The following is an 11,584-nucleotide window of genomic DNA, read 5'->3' as shown; positions in this document are numbered from 1 at the left end:
GTGAGGAGAGAAGGAAGGAGGGCAGACTAGTGGAATGGTGGTTTGGGGGAATGAGTCTGGGTTTCTACACTGCTTTCACCAACATCCCTGCAGTATCACGGGTGATAACACACCGGAAATGGGCTTCACACGATATACATACGTGGGGAATCGAACCCGGGCCTTTAAGGTGTGGAGTCGATGCCTTTACCACTAGGCTAACCAACCACCACGTTTTCTTTTAAAGATGAAGAAAATACCAAAAGATAGGTTGTAGTGCCCGAGATGTCATGTGCTTTGTTCAACAAAACCATGACTACTTGAACGAAACGACCTGTGGATTGGACAAACCCATGATTGATAGTATGAGCAGCAATATCACAATGTACATCACGTCTCCCATGTCTACTGTTACTGTATCAACATGAACGAATGTCTGTTACTGACAAAACAAAAACAGGAATTTTGCAAGGGATGTGCCTAATTTCTGCTTTACCTCCTCTAAATCATTAGGGTAAATGAGTGAGTTGGATTTTACTCCCTTTATAGCAATATTCCAGCAATATCACAGCAAGGGAGCCAAAAAATGGGCTTCACATATGGTACCCATGTGGTAAACGAGTGAATTGGATTTTACACCCCTTATTGCAATATTCCAGCAATATCACAGCAAGGGAGCCAAAAAATGGGCTTCACATATGGTACCCATGTGGTAAACGAGTGAGTTGGATTTTACACCCCTTATTGCAATATTCCAGCAATTTCACAGCAAGGGAGCCAAGAAATGGGTTTCACATATGGTACCCATGTGGTAAATGAGTGAGTTGGATTTTACATCCCTTATTGCAATATTCCAGCAATATCACAGCAAGGGAGCCAAAAAATGGGCTTCACATATGGTACCCATGTGGTAAACGAGTGAGTTGGATTTTACACCCCTTATTGCAATATTCCAGCAATATCACAGCAAGGGAGCCAAAAAATGGGCTTCACATATGGTACCCATGTGGTAAACGAGTGAGTTGGATTTTACATCCCTTATTGCAATATTCCAGCAACATCACAGCAAGGGAGCCAAAAAATGGGCTTCACATATGGTACCCATGTGGTAAACGAGTGAGTTGGATTTTACACCCCTTATTGCAATATTCCAGCAATATCACAGCAAGGGAGCCAAAAAATGGGCTTCACATATGGTACCCATGTGGTAAACGAGTGAGTTGGATTTTACACCCCTTATTGCAATATTCCAGCAATATCACAGCAAGGGAGCCAAGAAATGGGTTTCACATATGGTACCCAAGTGGTAAATGAGTGAGTTGGATTTTACATCCCTTATTGCAATATTCCAGCAATATCACAGCAAGGGAGCCAAAAAATGGGCTTCACATATGGTACCCATGTGGGGACTGGAACATTGGGTGGTGGTGTAACAAGCATACTTAACCATTTGGCTACCCCACCCCACATTAATCTTCAGGAACAAGGCTTTGAGAAAAATACATTTGAGATAGCTTGTCTGTGAAATAAAAAAAAACCAAAACAAAACAATTATATGTTTATCAATTGCACACATAGCAATAATCTAGTCATGAGATGGCAAGCTAATTAATGAAGTATAGGTCTGACAATCCAGTGATTGACACCATGAGCAGCAGCCCACATGCCTGGGGCATGAAGACCTGTTGTTAAAATTAAGTATGTTACTTAAGCAGACAGCCAGAGACATACAGCATGTATAGTCAGTCACCTTCAGAGAGACAGGCAGACACTTTATTCAGTAATAGGCCACTGGCACAAAAATACATTCCTAGATATATATTTTGCATGAAGTTACATGAATCTTACAGAAAAAAACATCATATTTTTTTATTTTTCCAACATTACCTAAAAATAGGCATGAAATGCTTACATTTATGTTTGTTGAGGACATTATTTTGATAAAACTTTGATGTGAAAGAGGATGTTACAAATATTTATCCCTAAACATATTCCTTATATCTAAGTAGTCTTTACATTAAAGTAAAATATGCATTTAATATTTAGTAAAATTTAAATTCATTTGTTCTGTAAAAGGACAAAATCATGAATCATAAGCGGCCTTGTTATGTCTACCAGTCTCAGAATTAAGTGCAAAATTTCCTCATATATATCTTGTCAAACAATTTCTTAAATATGAGGCAATATCTAAACTGATACCATTTCAACATATAGGATATATAGGATATATATAATAGTATATAATTTGAACACTTGGGTGCATTATGTAAGCATGAGTACAAATCTTAAAGATTATCAGATAATCAGCATCTCCATCCTGGCAAATCCAAACAAACCCAAATCTAAATATAATATTCTTGAGATGAGATACTCATGATTTCACAATGCCAGTAAGAGAGTGGTCAAATATAACGTTATACTTGGAATTACACTTTCTTAGTAAAGAATCCCGAATGAGATTTAACGAAAAAAGTACTAGAAATTGTATTTTACTAAGAAAGTGTAATCCCAAATATGACATATGTTAGAGATGCCCATGACGTGCATTCAGATTCATCCATTGAATAATAAATTATAAATTAAATAGTCAGTCACCTTCAGGATACTAGGGACAAATTCTATCAAGATATAGCCGACATTTAAAATAATAAATAAGCCTAAAAGCTAATGTAGCCTGGACAAGGAGAATCAAAACAGAAGAACATCATTCATATCAGTGTTAAAGGTTTAATGTAAATTTCAGATCCCGTCGGGTAAATAAAATACAACATAAATGTTATAAATAAAAACAGCATTTGAATAGATATATTTATGCTGACAAACCTAAAAATCAATAAAAGGTTTAATGCCATACATATAAATATTATGACATGTTCATAACAAAATAAGTAAATTCACATCAATAGCAAAATAACAGCAAACTGTACCACTTTACATCACATATTGTTTGGTGTTCAAAATATCTGCCTGTTTGTGGGCCTCTGGTAGATTGATCTTTTATTCACAGTTCACATATTGTGTGGGTTTTTCAGAAAATTGACCAAGTCAGCAAACCTGACCACCCGATCGCATTAGTCAACATGTACGACAAGCATGGGCTGCTGAAGACCAGTTTTAACCCAGATCTTCACAGGTCCCAAACTTGTAGTCAGTGTAATACAGTGTGTACTGATTGCTTTATGGCACAGTCAGATCAAGTGCAACAAATAAAATCCACAGCTGACTACATTAAAAGCATTCTATCAAATGGGAATAACACATGTAAATATTACTTCTAGAACACTATGATAACAAACTATCAGAGATGCCAACCCCAAAGCGCTGAAAATAGTAGTGTCAAGGATCAAAATTAGTAGTTTGACCATAAGATTAGTGGTCAGCTAAAGGCTTAAAATAAGGATGGGTTCTAAGAAAGATTACATGACATCAAGGATGAGTGAAGCTTATATTTCACATACCTCTCGCTGCTGATTTCCAAACTATTACCATTACACTTCTGCTGGTCTTGTTTTGGGTAAAAATGTACTTAATCAATGAAAATATATGTTCTTGTCTACATATCTGAACATAATGAATTGTCATCAAATTTCACAGAATTTCTACAGCAATCATATTGGCGTAGTGGAGGCTAAAACTGGTAACGACAAAATTGTTGAGGTTGGCAACTCTGGGCTACCTGAAGGTCCCTAAACACCATTTTGGGGGACATGTCATTTCATCTCTGTTTCTCGATCAGGTTTTTTTTTAACAAATTCTAGTACAGGTTGTGTTCATTAGGATAGTAAGTTGATTGTTTGGTTGTAGTTTAATGCTGCATGAAGCAATATTCCAGCAGCTTGTTTCACAGTCCCTGAACCAAATAAATTTCCCTACAGCCTTGCCTTGCCTCCAGAGATGAAGCCCTTAATGAAGAAAGTATAGATTTTCCCCTTTTCAATATAAATGGGTTTATTTGTTACAATCAGAATAATATATTATCAGAGCTTAAGCATTAGTCTACCAGTATATTCAAGCTATATAACTGCACTCTGGAAATAATTAGGTCTGGACCAAGCAATCGAGTGATCAACAGCATGGATGCCGATCTACACAAATGGGATATGATGTGCCAGCCAAAGTCAGTGATTGTGATCCCATTAGTCGCCTCTTATGACAAGCATGGGTTACTGAAGATCAATTATAACTATGATCTTAATGGGTTTAGGATTGGTAGTGTTACTGGTATTATACCTGTTGTGAGTGAATGAGTTGGTTTATGCCGCTTTTTGCAATATTCCATCAATATCATGGCAGTGAACACCAGAAATGGGCTTCATACATTGTACTCATGAACCTGCATCTACGGAGTCTTCAGTCAGAGTGAACGCTTTCACAGCTAGGCTACCCACCACCCACCACCCATACTCTACTGGTATAGTGACGAGTACGCATGTGTACAGTGCAAGAGTGAGCTAAGACCTGGCTTGCACTGATAGACCATTGAAATGCCATTCCACAGCATACCCGCCAAGACACAGTATACTGACTTTGGTCTCACCAGTCAGTGTTTTATCCCAATAACCACAAATAGGGTACCAAGTACATCATCATTAACATGGCTGATTCACATATCAAAACTGAAGTTTGAAAGACAGGAGGGAAACTAGTCCATAAGTTTTATGCTGTAAGTTTCCAGCAATATCACTGTAGGGGAGCAAAAATGGGCTTCATATTGATTCTTTGGCGTAACAAGTAAATTCCTTACAATTGGGCCTTCCTACCACCGAGCATGAAACCAAACAGATACAGACTTTCATATCTTAGTTTGAGAACCATCAAAGATTAGTTCAGATCATCCTTCTTTGAAACAGAATCGGTCATAAACTATGCATTAAATGTACAAAAATTGATATGAGATGATAATATTGTGTGTTTAATGAGGTAATAGTGAAAATGTCACCAAGTTCAAACTGAATAAATCATACTGATTAAACATGAAAAAGTGCAAGAACTTGTGCCAAAATGATATCATTACAACATAAAATGTAAAACTGAAACATCAGCCATTACGGAATTATGCACCAATGTTAGCATTTAAATAATTTCACATTAGATTTTATGTATATAGTAGTACTCCATCCCATCCTTGATGTGTCTTTTGTGATCATGCAGAATTCTCTTGAAAAATTCCAGAGAATCTGAAATTCTCCTTATGTCAGTTCAACACAACATATTTCCCAATTAGAAAGGCTGATTTTTGTCAAAATCAGGATGAGCATGAGCCCATTCAAAAGGAAAGTACTTCACAGTGTTGTCCAACTTTTCTATTCTTTGACAATCCATCTGTGTAACTTTCCAGTCAAGCACTTCAAAGTTTTCCTTGATTCTTTCAATATTCTGACTTTTTGGCAAGACACCAATGTTCTTCTGCAACAAGAAATTCAGTAAGATTTGTGCAGGGCTTTTCCCATATTCCTCTGATATTTCAATAATTAATGGATCTGCTAATAGCTTTGGCATGTCACTCTTAAATGGGGCTCCTAATGGAGCATATGCCGTGATGAGGATATTTTTCTCGCTGCAAACTTTCTGAAGGACATTTTGCTGCCAGTATGCATGTAGCTCAAGCTGAAGATTTGCAGGTTTCACATCTGACTTGTCCCAAATCCTCTGAATCTGTGATGGGTTAAAGTTTGACAACCCTATACTTTTAGCCAAATTCTGATGATGTACATGTTCAAAGGCATCCCAGGTTTCCAATATGTTATACTGACACAGCTCTTTCTCCCCGTTAGAGTTAACCAGCTCTCTGTTAGCAACGCCCCAGGGATGGTGTATCAGAAGCATATCAACATACTTCAGTTTAAGGTTATCAAGGGACAATTCTGTGCTTTTTATGGCTGCATCTCTGCTAAGATACATTGAAGGTACTTTAGTTGTCACAAATACTTCACTTCTCTTCAATCTACCAGCTTTAATTCGTTCGTGGATCACTTCTCCAATTTCCACTTCATTTTCATATGTAAGGGCTGTGTCAATGTGACGGTAACCTAGAAAGAGTGCATAGTCCAGCGCTTGTTTCAAAGTGTCCTGTTTCAAAAGATACGTTCCCAGGCCGATCGATGGAATCCTTACTCCGTTGTTCATGGTGAGACAACGTGCGATTGTAGACATGTTGACGTAGAGCACGTTAATGTAACATAGAAGAAGGTGACAGTGCAATAGATGAAATAGATGACAGTCTTTTGTTTACAAACACCTACACGTGCTTGGTTCCGGAAGTAGCCGGTATAACAACGACTTACGTTTGTCGTGAAATAAGCATTTCGAGAGGATTTTTTCAGTGGTAGGAAAAGAAATGATCCAGAGAAAAAGGTGCACAATATTCAAATCGTAAAACCGATTATAAAACTATCATCCTTTCTTTCTGATATGATAACATGTTCGACATGCATTGTATTGTTGATAGAGTTACCTCCCGTAGAAAATCTACATTGAAAAGTTGTACAGGTCGTGGAAAACCGAACTTGGAAGATGACAGTGTCTGTGACCATGGCCACAGATGTTTAGTATTGATAGCATCCGTCATATGTCTTCTGCTTGTTTCTAAAAAATGGCAGTCACAAATATTGTGTGGTACTCTAATGTGTGTAGGTATTGGCCGGAACCAGAATAAAACAGCCCAGTGAACATTGTGAATTTGTTAAATTTGTAAAATAATTTATGATTATGGTCTCCAATACCACTTTACTGAAAAAAACATGAAGTTGTAACCATGGTTATTGCAGTCATGTTGTGGCTCTGTGTTATCCTAGTTTGCTTCCTCAAATTAAGCCTTAAGCCAAAGTGTACGATGCAATCTGGGTGAGTGAGTGAGTTTAGTTTTACGACGCACTCAGCAATATTCCAGCCATATGGCAGCGGTCTGTAAATAACTAAGTGTGGTCTGTAAACAATCCAGTGATCAACAACATGAGCATCAATCTGAGCAACTGGAAACTGATGATGTGTCAACCAAGTCAGCGAGCCTGACCATTTAATCCTGTTAGTTGGCTCTTACAAGCATAGTTGCCTTTTACAATTCATTCTGGAATAGAAAGGCTCATTCACCTGCTACTTCATAACATATTCTCCTGTGCACAAATGGAGATCAGTTTGTGTAGTGTGAGAGTGTCAAAGACTGCAATGGACACAGTAACACAAAAAGTAAATTGAGTTGACTGACATAGTCCTGTGTTTACAAGGATAATAAAAACTAGTTATGTCTGGTATTGACGTTTGATATTGATGTGAAACCAATTACTGACAAATATTGACAAGTAACAGTTTTATTTCCACCTGTATCCTGTGTATTTACACAGAAACAAACACACTCCGAGCAGAAAAAGAAATAATACAACCGTCATGCTGCACAATCCACTATGAATCTGTGACTCATTACACATGCATCTACCAACATTAACTAACAACCAGTTACAATATTAATGTTACAACTTCAGATCCAGTGTAGCCTTATTAAAAACAGATTCCTATGATCTATTCAAAGTTTTAAAATAGTGAGAAAAGAGGTTGTAACATAACATGTTTATTCATAGTATATACAAATAAATATTACATTATTATTAAATGTGCCATGTTTTGGGGGAAACCACTTAAGGTCTCAGAATGACTTGAATGAAATGGCAGTAAAAGCAAACTTGTTCACTGTCATTCAAACACCCATTCATTTGATCATGTTTCTAATACCATCAAGGTACATATTCACTTCTAAGAGGACTGTCAAATACTGGTGCAAAACTATTAATATGCAACAATCTAGATTTGTTAAGGAATGCTATGAATTACTGCAACTTGATTGGGTTTCAGAAATTAATGATACTGTATCTTCTTTGGGATTTGGCTACATTAAGGAGCTGCATTGTGTGAATGAGGTTGCCAATGTTTGGTAAGAATTTCGTTGTAGATTTAACTGAGAAGAAGGTTGCAGGTCTAGTTTCAAGCTCTAAATAAATCACTGTCAAACATTCATTTCAAAAGCTCATTTGGCCTAGAAACAAATCTTAAGGAACTGTCCTTTTCCAAACTTGGATTGCTTGTCTTGTGGCGATGCTGCTCACACAGTCTAAGAACTGAGACTGCAGATATGATGATGAGTTTAATGCAAACAGCATAAAGCAAACACAGAATTTAATCTGTAGAAGTCATATTATTCAAGATGAATATCATGTTTTTGATGTTACAATCTCAGATATGAGTACAGTCAAGTTTTGTAAAACTGACCTCAGCTTATCCAACAATCGGCTTTTCTGACGCTTTTGTTGGTAACAAACTGAATAAATGTAAATTAGTCTCATTTATTTAGTCCAACATCCTCGTTGATCCGACAGTTTGCTGTGCAACGGATGATGTTGGATTAACCAGACTTGACTCTACAATACACTAGGATTCTATGCAAACCCATCTCAACATTAAATTGACATGCTAATGTCTTCTGTAAATATACCTACTCGGCAAAATGTACGTCTGCAATCCGGTGTGCTTTAGATGCACATGCATATGAACAACTTGTTCAGTCACTTGTTTACATATGAATTGTGTACTATCTGACGTAGCATGGCTATATGGCCTATGCTACTTACTGAATAAAGAATTACGATTTATTAATATCTTCAACTTAGCAATAATGATAACTATCACAACACAGACAAATCCAAATTCAAAATATTTTTATCTTGAGATACATTATAAGTCGTTCACTGGCCATGATATGGATACAGCTTGATGTACCCTCCATGTTTGTACCCTATATGTTTGTTTCTGTTCCCTGAGCCCAAAGGGGAACACAAACGGGGTACACAAACAGACTGGGTCCTGAGGGACCAGTGAATTTATCTTATTTATCTTTCGAACTGTTTGACTGGTAGTGGATCATAATAAGAAGTACTGGAGTTAGGCAACAACTCAAACACTTCTTACATGGAGTAAAAATGAATTTCCCCCAGTTAGGCATTTCCAGCTGGTAAGGTAGAAAATGTTACTCGCTTGTAAGAGGGGTATGTTGACTGGTGGAACCAATCAGAAAGCGACATTTATTTGTGAGGTAAGACATAGTCTCCTATATCTAATATGGTGAGTGAGTGAGTGAGTGAGTGAGTGAGTGAGTGAGTGAGTGAGAGTGAGTGAGTGAGTGAATCAAGTTTTACGCCGCTTTTAGCAATATTCCAGCAATATCACGGCGGGGGACACCAGAAAATGGGCTTCACACATTGTACCCATGTGGGGAATCGAACCCGGGAATTCGATGGAATATTTGGCTGGATGCATCCTTTGCTGATACCTTCTTTCACAACATTCTTTTTCAAAGTAAATACTTTTCTTGGAATTTGACAGCAACAACAAATGGGAACCAGTCTGAATTTCCCATTGGCTCAGTTCCATACGTCAATACACAGAATCGGCCTGTTCACATCCCAGTACACCATCACAGATGTCTGACAAGTTAGGACACACTTGCAGGAAAGATTGGCAGTCCACGCACAAAATCATCTAATTTTGCTTTAAACAGTTCACTGGTGATGGGTTGGTCCAGACAACACAGTGGGTTCTTCACAACATACTCCACATAAATCTGGAACAAGAATGCATCAATATGTCAAAATTACCTTACATGTGCTTGCCCAAGGGGAACCACTGTCAGAGATTATAGAAAGTAACAGATTGTTTGTTTATTCTTCTAAGAGAAGGACTAAGAGTTGGTCAAGCTTGATAAAGGATAACGAACCATAAACATCTGATTACAGATTACTTAAGTGACAGGTTGACTACAAAACAAATTTCTAGTTTGGGGTATGTTTTGCATACGCTACTGGAATACCTGTCTGTCATCTAAAATATCATGTCACACCAAAAGACCATAAAAACTGCTTGTTGTAACAACTTCCGGCTACAGATATTGCTTGTTGTCATTCTTGTTGATACTTACTGAGCTGTAGATCAGCTGCAATGTCTCTTTGACACTACCAACATTAAGATCTGTGTTCATTATGAATTTGAGACCACTTTGCGTCTCAAAGAAATGGAGCTTGTATTTGCTTGTCTTGAAGTTCATGAAACCATCCTTCCTGGAAACAGTTAAGGTATGATAGGGTATGCAGTTATTTCCAGTTTTCAGAGGCCTCCAGGAGTCGTGGAGTGTTTGGCATGCACGTGTCAACTATATACATGGTTCTTCTTTAAAACTGACAAAAAGACAAGACTGGTTGGCACGTTTTAGAACCTTTCATTTCAGCAATGAACAGGAGATAGAGGGTCCTGTAGACTAGCTATTTCTTCAGTGGGTAAGTTGGGATATTATTATAAGCTTTATACATGCATTTGCTTTAGAGATGTTGACAAACAGACAAGGTTGTTTCGCAGGTTTTAGCGCCTCTGATTTCAGCAGTGAACGAGATGACCTATGTGATCCTGTAGGCTAATTGTTACTTCAGTGAGTAAATTGGGATATTATTTTTAGCCAAAACATAATCCCATTTTCTGTTTAAATTCTAATGCATGCCTTATAGGAGATTCAGCTAAATGAACAGTTACTCACATGTACCTCTACATATTATTCAGGGCCATCATATATTCCCACAATATCTGGTTCTTTAGGATATTTCCATCCTGTGAAGGTCCCGGGGTAGAATAGGCCTTCAGCAACCCATGCTTGCCATAAAAGGCGACTTTGCTTGTCGTAAGAGGCGACTAACAGGATCGGGTGGTCAGACTCGCAGACATGGTTGACACATGTCATTGGTTCTCAATTGCGCAGATCGATGCTCATGTTGCTGATCACGGGATTGTCTGGTCCACACTCAATTATTTACAAACCGCCGCTATATAGCTGGAATATTGCTGAGTGTGGCGTAAAACTAAACTCACCAAACTCACTCACTTTTGGATATTTCCAAAATGCCTACATGTTAGTAAATTTAAAATTGTTGGTATCCCTAAAGACTAATGTCTAAATGTAAAGGATACATGTCGGTTGGTGATATCCTGTTAACAAACGATTTTATTGAGAAAATCATGCCGTACATCAGCTTGAATTCCTGCAAAATACGAAATGTATGAGTTAGTAGCAGGAATGACAATGACAATTTTCCGTGAATCCGCGGATTTGTACCCCTTGTTGATTTTCAACTGAAATCACTTTCATCTGTCAATCTCCACACTGTATCAACCCCACGGCACCGCCCAATATTTTATCTCAGTTACAACTAATTACACATGTAGTTGAACAATATCTTCCAAGGAATAGTAAATTCCATTCTGATCATACCCTCGATATTCTATGAACTTTGTTGTTTCGTCAATACAACCTTAACGTTCCACTGACTAGAGCGTCATATAATAAATTTTGAAGCAAATATTGCTACGGATAAGTGAAAATAAAACTAATCAACTGATGTCACAACCTCCTCTTTGCTAATGCCAGACTGCTTCTTTCTGTTCCATTCTGCATAATACAAACACGTCCCATTTCGGTCAAATATATAGAAATTAAACACTGTCATTTTCCCGATTCCGAATCAATCGATTGGGAGGTACAGGAAGTGCCTAACAACACCACGGCGGATATGCATGT

General features: G+C 37.7%; 1 protein-coding gene and 1 pseudogene across 1 annotated transcript; both read right to left on the bottom strand.

Moving 5' to 3' along the window:
- Positions 1–5,145: 5,145 nt before the first annotated feature.
- Positions 5,146–6,163, bottom strand: LOC137282492 (1,5-anhydro-D-fructose reductase pseudogene; annotated as a pseudogene).
- Positions 6,164–7,270: 1,107 nt separating this feature from the next.
- Positions 7,271–11,578, bottom strand: LOC137282491 (trafficking protein particle complex subunit 1-like). The gene is made up of 4 exons (XM_067814243.1): positions 11,415–11,578; positions 10,978–11,048; positions 9,941–10,079; positions 7,271–9,586 (listed from the first exon to the last, which is right to left on the bottom strand). Exons 1-4 carry the CDS (start codon positions 11,511–11,513, stop codon positions 9,458–9,460), a joined length of 438 nt encoding a protein of 145 aa, XP_067670344.1. The 5' UTR covers positions 11,514–11,578; the 3' UTR covers positions 7,271–9,457.
- Between the last annotated feature and the right edge of the window lie 6 nt (positions 11,579–11,584).

This window comes from Haliotis asinina, chromosome 4 (assembly GCF_037392515.1).
Source record: "Haliotis asinina isolate JCU_RB_2024 chromosome 4, JCU_Hal_asi_v2, whole genome shotgun sequence".
In the NCBI taxonomy this organism is placed as follows: domain Eukaryota; kingdom Metazoa; phylum Mollusca; class Gastropoda; order Lepetellida; family Haliotidae; genus Haliotis; species Haliotis asinina.
The sequence above is the reverse complement of the archived record's forward strand: the minus strand, read 5'-3'. Positions and strand labels throughout refer to the sequence as shown.